Genomic DNA, 17,776 nt, shown 5'->3' on the forward strand with positions numbered 1-17,776 from the left:
TTTACAATGCATGGTAGAAAAAAACCCAAAAACAAATACTTGAACATTTATGATTTCTTTTTTAACAATCCAACAGTCTGGTTTCAAACTTATAAATTCACACATCAGCTGATATGATATGCTAAAACATGCTTTCTCGCAAACTTTGGTAGTGGTCCTACTGGCAGAACCTGGAGGCACTCTGGAAAAAAGTTGAGAGACTGCTGCAAAATGATCAGTTTCTCTGATTTTACTCTCTATAGGTATATGTTTGATTAAATTTGTTCTTTTTTTTTTGTTATAAATATTGTTCTTTTATTCTAAGAACCACTGACAACACGTTTCTGAAATTCAAATAGAAAATTTTGAATTTTTTTGCAGAAAATGAGAAATGGTCAAAATAACCAAAAGCTGCAGAGCTTTCAGACCTCAAATAAAGCAAAGAAAACAAGTTCATATTCATTTAGAAACAACAATACTAATGTTTTAACTCGGGAAGAGTTCAGAAATCAGTATTTGGTGGAAAAACCAGGAAGTTTTCAATGGGGTTCAGTGCAGTGGGCTCTTAATGTTTTCCACAGCTGTGTATCTAAATATTTTTTCGCTAACACAGTAAAGAACAAAATCCAAAGTTTTAATTTTTTTTATCCTCCAAAAAGTAGGTAGTATAATCTACAAATGAACATTATTTAACCCTAAAATAAACAACAGAAAGTACAGATTAAAGATACAATATTACAAGTACCCAAAAAGTAAACTATAAAAGTCTGACTTCTCATCATAAAGATGAACTGTGATGCCCCAATATGTAGGGTTCATACATTCAAGACATAAATGACACTTGAGATTCATTAGACAGCGACCAGGTAGGCAGCAGTTTTGTATTCCTCTCTTTAGTCTGCTCTTCGGTAGACGGATACTAAATAGAGAGCTTTAAAGAAGGAAATTATTACATAAACCCACTTCTGGGCTCAAATTGATCCTTTGCAGAATAACAGTAAAGCAAACTAAACCAATCCATATCTGTGTTTGCAAATTGGCATTAAGTTAAAGAAAAACTGACATGGATCAGTAAACACTAGCATAACTTCTAGTTTAAATAAAATGCAGCATAAGTGCTAAGAAGCAACCAATATGGCTCAAGGTGTCAAATAAATTTGATCAAAAATAATAATAATAATAAAAAAAGATATACTTGAGAATCCTAAACTCTGAAATGGACCACAGCAGGTATTTTTCATCTAAACATGATCAACAATCAGCTGAAATAAAGTCCAAAAATCATCAAGTTGTGGGTTGTAATATGATAAACATGCCGTGAATGAAGCAGAGGAAGGCAGATTTAGATTATCTTCATATTTGACTGTTTTTGCACTTTCTTTGTGTCTGCTTAATCATTTCCATCTGTTATTGTTGCATCTTTATAAAAAAAGAAGCATATTTAGCTGTGCTTCCCTACATGATGACAGCGCAAAAGCTCTACTGTGGTTATGGACCTTTTTAAAAGACGTCCTTTGAACATGTTTACAGTTTGTGGTAATCTGTTTAGTATGCACACCCCTCTTCATACTGTATATAGAGGGTTACTTTGCTGTGTAAGCAGTTGCTCCCAATGCTGGAACAGCAACTTTTCAAGAACAATTTTCCTCTACTGAGTCATTTTTCCTGCTGGTGGTGGGAAGAGCGAGGATTTTTCTGTCCTTATGAAATCCCAGGATATTTGTATGTGTATTTGTGGTTTTTGATTGCTAGAAAATAACAGCAATGCAGACCTGAGACAGGTGAAAGTTGCACATTATGGGTTAAATTGTTGTAGTTTAATAATAAAACCATAAGAAGGCAGGGATTTGGTTAGTTCAAACGTTGTTCCATTGTTGTAACTTCAGAGACATGCTGTCAGTAGTTCATAGAATAAAAGAACAATGTTGATTATACTCAAACATATCTACAAAAAGTAAAATAAGAGAAACTGATCATTTTGCAGAAGTCTCTTAATGTTTTCAACAGCTGGACATATATGTACTTTTAGACTTTTTAACATGAATCAGTTTTTTAAATGTGTTAAAAAAAGCAAGGTTAAAACAAACAACAAATACACACCGTAAACTCATTGTAAAAGAATTTCAATCTTTGTTTAATTTTAAATAAAATGCCAGATGTATCTTAAGCAAAGTTTTGAGTCTCACCAGTCTCAGCTGACTGTACATGAAAAGTTAAATCATTCCACAGTTAAAGCAGTGAGAGGAAGTTAAAGTCTTTCAAATAAAGGGAAGAATGAGACAACTGACTGATAGGAAGAAGGAAAACAAAATGGAGTTAAAAAATGTCCAATCAGCCATCAAATGATCACATTGGATCATTATTCTTGTGTCACAGCAGTAGACCTGTACCCTTTAGAGTAATAATTTAGAAATGGGTCCAACAAGCTTCCAAAGTAAGCATCTGTAGGATATCTAAACCGGATTATCAAAAATTTGGTCTGCTGGTTGAAAGCCTTTAACAGGAAGGCTTGAAGTACGGCATGTCAAGCTCTTGTGGAATGACATTAGATTTGAACAGTGTAAAAATAGTGGCTTAAACTTATGCTATTGTAGAGTTTAAAGGGGAATTGTTATGTAAAATCAACTTTTCTTTTTTAGCTTTATATGAAGTTCTAATGTTTTCCCCTCATAGTCACATCTGGACTGTTGCTTTGATTCTTTCATGAATGTTTGAGAAATCCTTAAATCTGCCACAGCAACCATGTGGGAGCCTAAATGTTTGATCTCACAAAACTCTGCCTATTTACCCAAAGCTCTGCTTCGGAGTTGCAGTCTCCAGTTGAACTTGTGCCTCACAGAGGAGCCCTCGTCTGCACTACTCCCTCTCCACTCCTACAAACTAGCAGCAGCAGCTATTAGCAAATACCTGGTGGAACTGCAAGTCTGCTGGGCTCATCATACAAATATTTTTCAGTCCAACACTCCTAAGAAAAGTAAAAGCACAATGGAGAAGCATTGTTGTGATGACATGCCGAGTGTCGGAAAGGGGCAGGAGCTTCTTGAAGAGATAGAGGCCAATTTCAAGGAGCTAGGTTGTGAAGTCAAATGTCTTTTAAGGTACGTTTGATATTTACAGTGTTTTTATAACACCTGAAGGCTACATAGTTTCTTGGTTGTGCCATAAAATGTCAGTATGTGCCTGGAAAACACACAATACTGCCCTTTTAAATACATTTAGCTGTAGTGATAAATGCACACAAACAAGAAATAGTTGTATTACTATTTAGACCTAAATACAAAAGAAGTGAATTCTCCCAGTATTCTTAGAACTGCTACAGCACCGTGTCAGAAAAAGACACAAAACATTCTGCTTGAAATAACTCTCACATAGAGTGAGAAGTAATACATCATAAGAAAGTATTTCAAGTAATATAAACAGACAAAACAAACAAATAGAAACATGCAGTAATAGTGCTGTATGTACATCAGATGTAAAGACAAGCAAAATGTTTGAAGAAAAAAAAAGCTGAAGTATTTTTCAAAGTTGTAAAGGAATCCCTCCAACAAAATACAAATGAATAGGACTATACATTGATGAAAATATTTTTTAACAAAGTACATTATAGAAAATATATAAAAACAAACAGCAGCCCTTAGGAAAGAGCGAAAAAAGTTAATACATTAAAAGTTTTATAAGATATGACAAGCAAATGTACAGAGTTAAAGACTGACACTGAAATCTGCAAGGTAATCCAGTTTACATAATGATGTTTTTGATGAAAAATATATATATAGCAAATCTGACCGAAACAAACAAAGGGATGGGCAATGTTTTGTAAACATATTTGTCTTGGTTTAATGTGTCATTTACAAGCTATTTTGTAAGTTTGCTGTTTACTTTAGACTTTATAAAATAGATAATATTAGAGAAAAATGTGGTGCATCTCAGTAAGTTAGAATAGCATTGAAAATGTAACTTATATCTGAAAACTATTCAGAAAGTGATGTTAAGATTCAATAGACAAACAGAATAATGTTAAATGTTTTATCGTCCTTTTAATGACCCTAGCTTCTGGTTGTCAAAAAATGGAATATTCCACAAGACAAGACAAATAAGAAAGAAGTTTTAAAACATAAATAGAGCTGAGTTATGATCCACAATTATGGGTGAGACTGACAAGTAGACGGACAACGATGCCTTCTACAAGGAGGGTAAGCCAAAGGTCATTGCTAAAGACGTGGCTGGTCACAATGTGCTGTTACACTGATGGAAAGTTGAGTGGAAGAAAAAACTGGGACAGAAAATAAGACAAGAGCAACAACAATGACTACAGCCTTGTGAGGGTTGACGGTCCGCTGTGCTTCTTCCTATTAAAGTCAGCAAACTATAACAGCTTTTAGACACATTTACAGTTTATTGACCTGTAGTTGTAGTTTAACCTTATAACACTGATCCATAAGGTCTAGCAGGTTAGTTGTTGAAACTTTGTCACATTGTGGGTGATGTTGTGGCCGTGCTGTGCATAAAGCCATCACATGTGAGGACAGTGGTAATGATGCGGTGATGAAGCTGCAGTTCATCAGTGACTCCCACAGCATCTCCCGCTGTGTGGGACCCTCGGCGGAGGGATACAACAGCCGCTGTCATTGTGGTGCTGAGGCTTTTTGCAAAGCAAAAATGTCTGCCTAAGGGAAACTCGTAACTGATATATAGAGGATATTTTCCCACGTATCGCCGTTTAAACCCGATTTTTGCCCTTGCGAGGCGCGTCGGAAGAAAGCGACTCTTCACCAGATCACCCTAGTCCGGATTTTAATCGAGAAACAGGTAAAATATCAAGGGGAGTTTGCCAGAAGCTTTCGGACGCGTGAAATAAGTTGGGAGTTGAGAGAGATATAGATCATCATTGCGTTTTGTTTTCTGGAGCTGGACACTGAGATTGTCACGTCCAGTGTTTGTTTGTCTGTGTTGCCTGTCTTTACTCGGTCTTTAATTTAGGTTTTAGCCGCCGAAACGCCACTGTCTTCCTCGTTGTACAGCCAACAAAGCCAGTAGTAAGAGGCTGCATCTGCCCATATGAACGAGTAACTGCAGCTAGCGTTAGCCGCGACTAGCCCAGAAGCGTTAGGTGCTTCAGCGCAGGGAAAACCATCTCCCTGCTCGCATACAAGGCTCCAGAAATCACTGACATTAACCAGGCGTATTGCAGCATCATCAGCGGATCGTATGCATGTGTAACAACCAGCATGCGGTGTTGTTTCGGAGTGATATTGTTCCTGCGCTGATGCGATGCTGCAGGTCCTGGGTTTAACGCATCCCTCAGCTCTCTCTACCAGCGAATGAAAGACGCAAACCAAATGTGGTTATGACACGCTTTAGCACCATTTCATCAATTACAATGTGTTTAAGTTGCCTTCATCTCTGTGATGATGATAAGGACGGCAACGACAGAGCCAAGTTTACTTCAGGGTGATGGTCTTTTTTTAATTCCGCATGCATAAGAAGTACCTCCCGTAGAGATGATTTCCAGTGTGGAACTAGTCCCCGCTGTTAAATAAAGCTGCAGAGATGTGATCTGATAGACTCTGTGTTTGTTGTTGTGGTTTTTTTTTACTCCCAGGTTTCTAGATCGTCAGGATGAATCCTCAGCAGCGGATTGCCGCTCTCGGAACTGATAAGGAATTGAGTGACCTGCTGGATTTCAGTGCGGTAGGACTCCTTGTTATTACCTGTTGGTGTGATTCATCTTAAGTTTCAGGTTTGAAAATTCATTACAGATATATAGTTTTTATTTCACTATTAGTCTGAGCTCATGTTCCTTAACTGCGCTGTTTGCTGTTCGTCGAACTATCAAGGTTGTATGCATCCATTCGCCACAAATCTAGCAGCCCACTCCCCTCCAAGTTATTGGTCCACCCCGTTTTTACGTGATTTATTTCTAAAATGTTCCCACAGTTATCTAGTTCTGTTTGGCTCTGCAGGGGAATCCAAATCCTCACAGTCAGCACATTTTTAACCTCAACAGCATCAGTCAAATAGTAAAAGTGTCTGGTGTTGAAAATGGTGATAGATATAAATTATATCTATTTGTTTTTAGCTAAATAAAGGGAAAAAGCAGGTCTGGAAATGATCAGGGTTTGAAACAAAAATCATGATAAGGTAATTGTGAAATAGTAAATGTAATGATCCAAGTTATTTAAGATAAAAAATAATTAATCTGGAGCGTTTGAGTTACTTTAGTTTGTTCTTCCTTTAGTTGGCAAGTAAAATTAGGATTTTTTTTTTTTCAATTTCCTCTTCCTTAAATCAACCACATACTGTCTGATGCGCTTTGTTGCGTTTACTAAAAATCAGATGAAGCTCCAGCTTACATAAATGAGATGATCTTTTAATGCATTAGTTTCTAAATGACAAATATTACTTTTAGGTTTAGGAGCTTGCTGCACATTTGTTTCTGTTTTGTCTTATTATACTTATGAAAAAAGTCTGAATCGGTCGAAATTGGAATCAGCGTCTCAGTCCTCAAAGAAAAACGTAAATCAGTATCAGACAGGAAAAGCCTGAGCTGTGCATCTCTGCTCCACATAGCCGAGTCCTTGCTATGTTTTTAGATCTGTCTGTATTTGTGCTTTCAGATGTTCTCTCCACCTGTAGGCGGAGGGAAAAATAGGCCCACCACACTTGGAAGCAGTCAGTTCAGTGCATCAGGTAGGAACTGATCCCTTAAGCCTTTCTCCGTTTTCTGCAGACCTTTTTGATTTGAGCTCTGTGTTTATTCCTGCTTAAAGTCTGCACACAAGTATCAGTTTCTGGACGTCTTTTGCTTTTGTATGCGTTGCTCCCAGAGTTATTCATGAATGGAGTCTGTAGGAAAAGTGTCTCAGCCTTCAGTCTTGGATGTAATTCCTCTGTGTGTTCTCCTCACATCTGGCGCTTGAAACCTGAACCCCCCACCTGGGGTTGTGGAGCAGTGCTGCAGTGAAGAAGTTGAACAAAGCACAGTTTAGACCATAGACATGTTTTATTGATCTGTGTGCAATTATAGCACACCGCTGTGAATGTTAATCATGTTTTGCATTACTGTTCGATGAATAAATAATGCATAAATCAGCCGTGTTTAGGCTCGAATGGTCAGGTGCTGTGATGCTTGCAGAGGCTGTTATTACAGAGGATTTGCAGTGAGGTGTTTTAGAAGAAATTAGTTTCAGCATATGTGAGTGCTGGAGCTGCTTATACTGGGTAGTGTGAAGAGGTGGTGAAACATCTTGTTGAGCTTTTTTCCCCGTTAGTGAGGAACTCACACTGATAATTGCTCCTTCCATTAAAGAAATCTCCCACACAATTACCTACCTTATTTTATATATATATATATATATATATATATATATATATATATATATATATATATCTAGAATGTTTGTGAATGGCTTAGTTGCACTAGCAAGAGTTCAGGCCCCTCTTCTTCTGGATCGCTTCCTCTAGAAATAAACACTACAGGACATTAATCTGAAGCACAACTATTGTCTCATGTGCCACTAGAGAAAGTCAACAATCGAGCATTATGTTTCCTGAAAGCGTGTCTTGTGTGAATCCACAAAGGCCGTCGTTGTAGTGGGTTATCTGTGAAGCGAAAGACACACATTGAGGAGAAATGACAAAGAAACAAGAACAGAGCTGTCACACATGACCTGTAGAGCTGTGACGATGGCTTTTGTGATACCTAATCATTCAGCTGAGAAGGATTATGTTTGTGGGTGCTCTTCAGTAAAACAAATGACAAAGTGTCTGGTTTTAGATTTGAAATGTGACATTATCCTGGTGTGCACTGAGATCTGCATTAATAATTACAAAAATACAGCTATTTCTGACTATTATCTTCTGCCTGACAGAAAAATCACATTATGAATTTATTTATAAACCTGTAAATAATACATTTTTTTTCTATATTTATTTTAATAATTATTATTTTTATTGTTTTCTACCCAGATGTCTCAGAACAAATGTGTAAACATTAACTTGTGCTCAAAGCAGCATGCAGGTTTTCTAAAACTGGGCTGAATCATCAAAGTGTGTGTGTAGCGTTGTGTTTGATAACTGAATGCAGTGACATGTGTAGACATCAGATGAGCAGACTGGGTTGTCTGCTTTTTGGCCTCTAAAACAGAGTATTTTTTGCTTTAACTTTTTAGAATTTCATCTGAGTAAAATTGAGTCAAATCTGACGAGGTCAGCCACTGTGATGAGAGTAAAAATTAAATTTTGCAAAAAAGGCTGTTTGAATACTTTGCTGCACATTTTTGATAATTGAATATTGTACAAGCTATCAGTGTTGCTAGGATACAACCTCTAACTACTATTGTAAACTTTATTGGTCATTCCCTTATCACACATTGGATATCTGGCTTTCCTATCTGTAGTGCAGTAAGATAGTTTGCCTTAGGTAAATAAGCTCCAGCATCACTTTCCTAAGCAGCATACATAATTTAACAAACACATTTTGCAAGCTAGGCAGATTTTTTGGACATGTTAGAAAAGTAAAAGATGAATATTGGGTGAGTGTGACCCATGATAACATTGCTTAATCTCATACAAGACGATGAAGACACTCTGTCTGCTCTAATGGCTGAGTGTGGCATGCAGGATGTTTGAAGCTGAAAGCAAAACTGATATTCTGACCTACTTTCTAATTACTTCAGCTGATAATTGCTTGACAAGTCGAGGGCTCTCACAGAGCTTTGCAATTTAATTCCCAGACATTCGGTTGATCATTAGATGTGAGAACATAAATGACCTAATGTCTTGACACCGCAGACCTGATATTATTTCCAACAGTCTAGACCCTTGATCCCAGTGCAGATGCCCTATTCAGAACGGGAAGGATCAAAATCAAAACTGTTGTTTGAAAGACACGAATAAACTCGATGTTCCATAAAACCTGGTTTGATGCATCATGTTAGATCTACATGACAAATGTTTTTCAATACTTGCTACATTTTATTATACATGACAGGATAGTAAAAGATTAAAGGGAAATTGTATGACACAGGCGTGAACACTTGATAATATTTTCATAGGTTTGGCTCATTGTTTCTCTTGCCTTGTCAATAGACATGTTAAAATCAGTTGGCCAATTATATTTAAAACAAAATTTGCAATTTGATTTATCCAATTTATCGTCCAATCTGCAGATGAAGAACTGAAAACATATTTTTCCTTACTTACTAATTATTTGGTCTATAACCGCCTTAAATCCCAGGATGTAATTTCATTCACTTTTTGAGTTTAATAAACATCAGAACAATTGTTGATTCTTTTTTTCAGTGTGATTCTGAAGAAGCTGTAGCGAATTTAAGTCTTACGTTTTGAGAGTTCTTTTTAAACATGACTAAAATTAGCAAATTAGACCTCAGAGAAACCAGTAATTGGTATTGGGCAGCAGAAGCCTGGTCAGTGCAAATCTGTTTATAGATTTAATTGTCTGAAAGTTGGTCTACTAATAATTCTGGAAGTAGAATAGAAACAATACAGACCTGGTAACTTAAATAGAACATATAAGAGGGAAATTCTTGTTCCAAAACATTAAAAACTACACAAATGTTTACATTGAACCTTCTTTGTGCTGTTTTGCAAGAGGACTCTTTGCCACACATTTACAAGAGGATTCTGATCTGGACTGCTTACAGGTCAGTTGAGCACATTGTGTGTCTATGAAGTCATGTTTTTGTAACTGGGGCAGAATGAGGTTTGGCAGTGCCCTGTTGAAATGTCTGCAACCGTTATTGGAAAAGGTGTTGCCTTCACACTGGCTGGAGTCCCTTTAAAATTCAAAATAAATGCCTCTCCATCAGCGGTGCCTTCACAAATATCCACCCCATACTGCCACAGATGGTTGCTTTTGCATCTTTTTACAGTAACTGTCTGAATGCTCTTTCTTTGGCACACGGCACCAAATGTCTGTTTTTTTCCTGAAACGACTTCAAAGTCGACTGAACTGACCTCAAAATCCTGTCATCTGAGCAGAGTCCTGGCATTCATAGTTAATATATGGCTTTCTGCTACAGCCAAAACACGTTTGTTGTACATTTCTGAATCCAGCAGCAGACTGCACCAGACAACAAAAGGTTTCCAATTGGCTACATGCGGCTGAATTGTTGCATAACACACACTGGGGATAACGGAAGCACTATGTTATATACAATTTTGCATTGAAACCTTTTGAACTAGTGCCTCAAATTCTGACAGTTTGGCATAAAGTAGTACACCTGTAATCAATTTTAAAATAGAAAAGCATTTTTCCATCAAGGAGAAGAAAATGTTGTGCGTCATAGAATTTCTAGATTGCAGATTTGCATTTAAAAGATGACCCCAGTGTCATGTTTTATAGCCGAGTCTGGAATCAGGCTGGATTTTTTGCATCCTTGTCTAGTATTTCAAATTTCAACAAACAGGCCCCTACAAACAGGCCCCTACACGACTTTACCTCTGGAGTGGATTCTAATTTCAGGAGGCTAAAATTAGATTGCATCTGCATACATTTTCATTTGAATATTCCAGTACTGAGGACCTGTGTAGGGTAAATCCCTCCTTCAGACTACAGTCAGAGCACCTGTCTCTCAGATCTTCAAGGTTAGGGAAGAAGCACCTATATAAGTGCTAGTGAACTTAAGGCAAGTGAGTGTGCAGACACGAGTGTGGAAATTGCTGGGAATGAAGGTTTGGATTATTGCATCTCAGCTGGGTATAGCCTGATAATTGAACCAGAGTGGGACGGGCAAAGACCCTTGAAAATTATGCTGGAGAAGATGGATTGGGAAAATGGCTCTAACAGAGATTCATCGCTTCTCCCTTCCAGCTGTGTTGATGATGCAGACCTGATGAGCCTATTGTGAAGTAGCTAATTTTCTTTCAGCGCTGCAGAGTGATGCATTGGTTGGTTGTGTGTAACTCATTCCTGACCACAGTCCTACAGATCCTCACTCCTGCCTCGCTTCATGTGCAGCTTTGTGTATCAGAATACTAAAAATAAAAAACCTGGTCTGCAAAGATCAAAAGTAACTATTGACCATTTATCACTAGAAGTAAATTCTGCAAATATATTGGAATGTAAATACTAGAGACAGTTTTAGTTTCTCTTCTCATTTCTATTTACAGATTTGATCAAATAAACAAATCCTCAATAATCCAAAAGTCATCCTCTTGCTGCAGCACTCATCCACAAAATGTAACTCAGATGAAAATCACATGTGGAGGTAGTTTGAATTGCCATTCAGATTAGATTTCACAAATCAGCTTGCTTAAAAATCTGATTACTGATGACAGTCCATGTTGAAGATCAGGCTTGATAAGCCAATCAGATGTACCCGCAGTTTCAGAAGTCTTAGAAAAATAACTAAACCACTCTTGATATGGGTTATTGACATTTTTCAAAAAAGGTTATATTTAGTGTTAAGTAAGATCGGATTGCTAAAGGTCAATCAGTTTTCAACTACTAATGTGTGTAATCCCAGTGAAATTCAAACAAGATTTAGGCGCCTAAATCAAACCTATTTATGCTGCACCCACTGTGTGTCATCAAGCATTGATGGACAGAGTTCACTGGGTTTTGCTTATCAATGTGTGCGACAGAGAGTTGTGAGTTTGGCCTTGTTGATTTGTTTCTAAACTTGATTGGTGTCTCCGTCCTGCTCCCATGCCTCGCTCGTTGCTCGTTGCTCGTCCGTCGGAGCGGCTCGATGCTGCATCAATCAGAAATAGATCATATTTTTTGAAGAGGGCAGCTCTACTTTAGGGATGTTTCTGAAACACAGAGATTGTCTGATGGGCATATTCACTCAGTGGTTGGACTGTGATGTAGCCAAGATACTTTGGCACATTGTACATATTTTTTTATTTAACTACTTAAAGCTTTTTCTTACAAATTAGAAATACATTAAAAGAGACAAATAGCTCAATTTCTTTTTTAAGCAAGAAAATAAGCATGTTATTGTCTAAAATACAATTCATTTAGTAAATCTGAGCAGGGTGAAACTAAGACTTGAGAAGTTTTGGCTAAAACATATCTTCAGATAAAGATGTTTTTGTTTTAAACATATTGTTTAAATTACAGCCCTGAATGTGTTGTTTCTTCAAATGACTGTTTTTAAGATAGATAGATAGATAGATAAATCTTTATTGTCATTGTCACAAGAACAACGAAATTTAAAAAGTGCCATCAGTCAGTGCATATGCTTAAAAACAACTGTTTACTCACAATATAAGAAATACATAACAAATAACTGATAAAAAACTAATAAATAAGAATAGTCAGAATAGTATGTGTACTCCAGTTAACAATGGATTCATTATTCATTAGTAAATTAGTTGATAATCGATTAATCACAATTAATCCAATTAATCGTTTCAGCCCTTTTGAAGTTTTTGCGTTAATGATAATGACAGGAAAAAAACAACTAGAGCTGCATGGCCCAGTTTTCATATCTGCTGAAATCAATTATGTCAAATGAGAAAATTCCCAGTTTAAATAATAAATAGTTGACATTGAGTGGATTTATTCCACTGATGACCAAGCTGATGCTCTGTGCAGTTTCAGCCTTGTCGCATAGTGTTGTATTGTAGTTCATGTTTTTGAAATGTTCCCTTTCATGCCAAAACTCGCCTCTGTTTTCCTGTTGTAAAAGCTCTTGCTGAATCCGGGTTTTGAGAGGGTGCAGCTGTTTCTTAATGGTCCAGCAGAGAGCAATCAGTTATGAGCGACAACCTATGGGCTTTCTCTGTCATTTCCCCTTTACAATTACTTTATGAAACCGGATTCTCACCACAAATGTTGAGAAATAAAAACATTCAAATACATTTTACAAAGGAAACATAGAGGCTCCCTGACTCCCTAAGAGTCAGCTACTATTTAAGAAATGCTAACAGCAGCTTGGATTTCTGAAGTCCTTGTTCTTTCATTGAGTCCAGTGCTTTCATTGTTTTGCTCTAATTCTCATGGGTTTGTGAAGAGAGGGGTCAGGTGAGACTGCAAACACTGACCGCTGTTGCAGTTTGTCTGAGAAAGTTCTCAGTTCGGCTGAAGTGCATCACAATGAAGTGGCTCAAATACCTATGGGACTGCTTGAATTAGCTACACAAGTATCAGAGCTAAAAATGCAAAACATCTCAACCAAAATTCAGAAAGTGAGATAAAATTACATGTGTAGTTTTTCCATGGAGGCGGTGCAGAAGAGGAAACGAATCTACAGCGTGCAAAAGCGGCAAGGCATCGTGTTTGTCAGGATGAAACTTCAAATCTACAGCTCTGCTCACTGGAGCGTGATTTCTGGGTAGTGAAATGTCACCAACTTTCTGCAAAAGTGTATAATTAGCTTTACAAATTTCTCGTGAAGAACTTATTTCCATCAAGGAGGATAAAAATATGACTAACAGTAATAACCTCTGTGCATCAAATTTGAATTTTTCTGTATGTTTACTGTAACCATACAGATCAACCTCAAAATGTTCTCTAATCTCATTAAGTTAAAAATAGGTGGACACATTGTAGTCTATGATTATTGATTGAAAATAAATAGTTTTTTGAATGCTTTATTAATTTGACCTCTTTCATAACAAGGTCATCCTTGTTGCGTTGAGGAGTCTTAGTAAAACATGTGAAACTTGAATTGGAAAAATACAAAATAAAATTAAATATTTTTGCTTCGTTCAGTATTATTGTCTTCAAATACACCCATTTTTTGAAATCTGATTTTCTTTATTTGAACTTGAAGCAGAGCATATTATATTGCTTTCTACAGAGACAGATAGAATTACAAGAGGGATAATCAATAACGCGATAAATGTAGATGCTCTGTTGCTGCGGTTTTGTTGATGCTACAGCACAATATTGTTTTAAACAGCAAGAAGAAGCGAGGCATCAAATATTTCTTAATGGCTATATCACATAAATTAGATTGTAAATACCAGATATTATATTTTTCAACATATGCCAGATGGTCTTGGTTGACAGTTTGGTAGGCATTATTGATTTTTGCGTTTTTCTGTTTGTCTTTTGAAAGATGAGATGGAGGTTTTTGTTCGTCTGAAGAATTAGTTTTATCATGTTTCAGTTCTCAGGTGCTTAGCCTGGCCTGCATCAAATCATCCAATCGCTAGTTGCCTTTTGGTAGATTTGGAGCATATGTACCAATAAAGTCGCCGAGGCATTTAAAGTTAAATAAACAAGATCTTGTAACTTTTGAACATTTGAAGATATTGCATGTTCACATTTCTTTTCTTATGTATTGATGGTAACATAGCAACAATTCTCCACTAATAAGCTCTAACTGGTTATGGAATAACAAAACAGAAATTCAGAATTTTTGTTTCCATTTTCATAAAATGCATCAAGAACTTCAGTAATTTTCAGCCTGCAAGAACAACAACAACCAACATCGTCAAATGTAATTAAAATGTACTTTAAAAAACTGAATTGGCAAAACAAAAACGACGGGTTTAATTTCAGACAACTAGAAATGGGTAAAGCATTATCAGTGCATCTCTAAAACTGGGCCAACCTTTCCATTAAGAGACGAGTGTTTGATACCAGTCACTAACATAAAGCAGGAGATTTTTTAGGTAATAAATTACTTAATTTATATAAAATTACTTAAGCATAAGAGCTTGATAATGTTTTTGAATACATCATTTGGGTATTTTTTCAGATATTAGGGCTGTTGTAAAAGAATATTTCAGTAATAGTATTGATTATTTTTACAATTAATCAAGTAATCGGGTCTCTCTCTCGTTATCTCTCCTGTACTCCAAGCATCGCACCAGGCAATTTAGGAATGTTCATTTGTCCCCCCAAAAATACAGAAAACCCGGAAAATGAGACGTTATGCTGCTAGCAATTAGCAATAATTCATAGGCAGAAGTCAGAGCGCTGCCCAACACAAATAATGATCTGGCTGGAACCCGGTGCGCTAAATAAAACATAATTTAACGAATCTTCAAGGCAGATAAATTTTCCTCAAGGAATTTTAATAATCGATGTATTTGAATCACTCAGGGAATCATTGCAGGCCTATTAAATATCTACTAACCTGGTGGATTGCCACTTTTTAAAGCTTGCTATTAATTTTTTAAGGCTTTTCCACCACGTCTATTTAATATTTCTTGTAAGATGCGAACAAATGCTGATATTTTTTGTCCAACCAATCATTGAAAATCAAAAAAGAGGATGTCTAATTTTTAAGGTTATGAAACGGAATAGTGTGCGTTAATTTTTCTGTGATATTAAAATCAAACAACACAAACAACTAGGGGGTTGTTTGTGTTGTAGATTACCTGCAAACAACCTACATCTTCATTAAGACAATTTAAAAAGTAAACGTATTTTTTTCTTCTTATTAGACCAGATGCTTTGGTCTGTCTTTTAAATCTATAGTATACACGTATAAACACAATGTACAATGCTAAAACTTCCCTGTAGTGAAGAATGGTTTGTTTTTCTTCATATACATTCAGTTAAAGTGTGAAGCAGTGACTTGTAAATGTAGTTTGATCTGCGAGAGTTGAGGGGACTTGCTGACTGAATCGTGCATCTCTTGTTCTGACAGGTATGGATGAGCGGACCAACCAAGCGTCTTGGGCCCCAGGTGGCGAGTCCAGTCCTTCCTATGAATCCTCCCGGGTAAGATGACCCACAATCTAATGCCTCTGAGTGGCCTTTCTGCTCCACGGCGCATCATTTAACACTCATTACGTCAAAGTGGGGAATTCACAATGTTTTATCTCACCTTTTCCCAGAGCCTGTTGTGTTATTTGACCTGTCATAGACACATTTCTCTTTGGCAGAGTGAATTCTTTAGTTTTAAAATGTCCAAGTTCTTTTCGTTTAAAAGAAAATGTGTTATTTTTCTCTTTTATACACAAAGAGAAATGTTTGTATTACAGTTCTTGGTAGGTGATCAGTGGTTTTCATGTAACACCTAAAATTTCATTTTTAGCTCCCCCCAAATTCAGTTTTGCCTCACAAGCAATGTAAAACTACATCTTATATGTCTGATGATAATACTGAACAGGGAACAAATATTACCTTGAGAAATGTTGTTTGGCTGAAATACTGAACATTTGTTCAGTCTGATTAAAACTCCAGAAACTGCAGTTTAATTTTTTTGTACAACAAAGTGATGCAAATCTAAACATTTGCTGGTTATGGGGAAAGATGTTCGACGTCTTACAGTCAAAACAAGCTTTTTACCTTCTGAGCATCTGAGGACGTGTTTCAGATTTTTATGCAGCTTTTATTTTGAATAAACTATGATTTATCCAGTCTTTATCTGTAGAAACTGTTACCTTTGTCAGTGTAAACCTTTAAACTTAAAACGCCCTATTAAAACGTCGTGCAGTTTAAACGTGATATTTGGGTGATTATAGCAACTTTACACAGAGGTTCAGTGTAAATCAAAACGTTGTTGGAAGTGAATGTCTAAATAAGAAGCTCTGAGTGTTTGTATGAGCAAGTGTGAACAGCTCTGCCTGTTTGTTTGTCTCTCACACGTTGGCTGTTCCCGATGCCCTGTATGAATTCCAGTTAATGTCAATCTCCTGTCACTTTCTATTAGAACTCAGCTAAATGTCAGAGCCACTCGGCCTGCGTTACCTTGTTTATTTCTCGGTGCCCTTCCCGAATGAACATCTACAGGCTATGGTAGCATAGGCGGCTTGATTTGAATTAGAAGACAGAGAAGCTTGAGATATCTTCGCTCCAGGTGCATATAAATGAGTGATTCTGACATTACAAGGCACGGCGTCAGCCAGCAGACAGCTGTTTGCACATCCAACTCTCTGAAACAGCTGCACATCCTTTTCCTCACACAGACTTGACTATAAAGCTATTCTTAACATTATCTTGTAACATTTATTGTATCGTTTATTATTTATTGTGATATACTACTTATAATGATAAGAATTTATTTATTCCCCCCTAGGGGGTCTTTTTGTGGGTTCTAGTGTCCCTTATATGACAGTGGGCTGATAGGAAGGGGGGAAGACATGCGGTAAATGTTGGCCGGGTCCGGGAATCGAACCCGCGACCGCCGCGCCGAGGACTGAGGGCCTCCAAGTGTGGGCCGCGCTACCCTCTACGCCACCACAGCACACCCCAAATGATAAGAATTTTGATTTATTGTTGTAATGATAAATTACAATTAATGTTTTAACTCCCCAAAATTGTCCATATTGGTGGGAGTGTTAGCTTTACTAACAAAGTTCTCCACGTTTTGTTAAATGAAAGCATCAAAAAATTCAAACACAAGATTAATACAGCTTCTTCTGTGTGACGTTTAGTGACACAAATAACTTTTATCTCCACATTTATCATCATCACAATATAATATGAAACTTTTAAGTTCACATTGCCCACCCTTACCATCCAGCCATACATCCATGAATGAATAAGTCTTTTGTGTTGCTTGTGTCGCATTGGAGGGTTTATGGTCAAGCCACAGCGTCTCATTTCACTCCAAAATAGGGATGGAAATTCATCATCTTGAATTAATTTTATTCAGTTAGTTAGAGTCGATGCATATTTCTGAATGTCTTCAGAGATTATTAAGTTCCTAAGAGTTCTCTTAAGAAATATGTTATGTATTTAAGGCCTTCCTCACATTTTCGTCTTTGTACAAGAGGTCATAATGACTTATTTTCACCAAAAATAGTGAAAAAAAGTCACTATTTTGTTCAATAAAGTGAAGACGTGCTTCTTACTTACTGTTTACAAAAAAAACAAACAAAAAAAAACCCCAGAATCAAAAACTTTAAAGATAATCAATTTATG

General features: G+C 36.7%; 1 protein-coding gene across 11 annotated transcripts in view; it reads left to right on the forward strand.

Annotated features, from left to right (window-relative positions):
* Window positions 1–17,776, forward strand: part of tcf12 (transcription factor 12) — a 90,847-nt gene that overhangs the window by 5,052 nt on the left and 68,019 nt on the right. For 3 of the 11 annotated variants that reach the window (XM_044138457.1, XM_044138461.1, XM_044138508.1), the window contains exons 1-4: window positions 4,619–4,788; window positions 5,582–5,670; window positions 6,597–6,669; window positions 15,555–15,628. In XM_044138457.1, coding sequence (XP_043994392.1) covers window positions 5,599–5,670; window positions 6,597–6,669; window positions 15,555–15,628 — 219 coding nt within the window. In that variant the 5' untranslated portion in view covers window positions 4,619–4,788; window positions 5,582–5,598. Of the gene's footprint in view, window positions 1–4,617; window positions 4,789–5,581; window positions 5,671–6,596; window positions 6,670–9,619; window positions 9,645–15,554; window positions 15,629–17,776 lie in introns of those variants that run through there. The other 8 variants (XM_044138475.1, XM_044138466.1, XM_044138484.1 and 5 more) reach the window with 5 other exon arrangements.

The sequence above is a fragment of the Gambusia affinis genome, linkage group LG02 (genome assembly GCF_019740435.1).
Source record: "Gambusia affinis linkage group LG02, SWU_Gaff_1.0, whole genome shotgun sequence".
Classification (NCBI taxonomy): Eukaryota; Metazoa; Chordata; class Actinopteri; order Cyprinodontiformes; family Poeciliidae; genus Gambusia; species Gambusia affinis.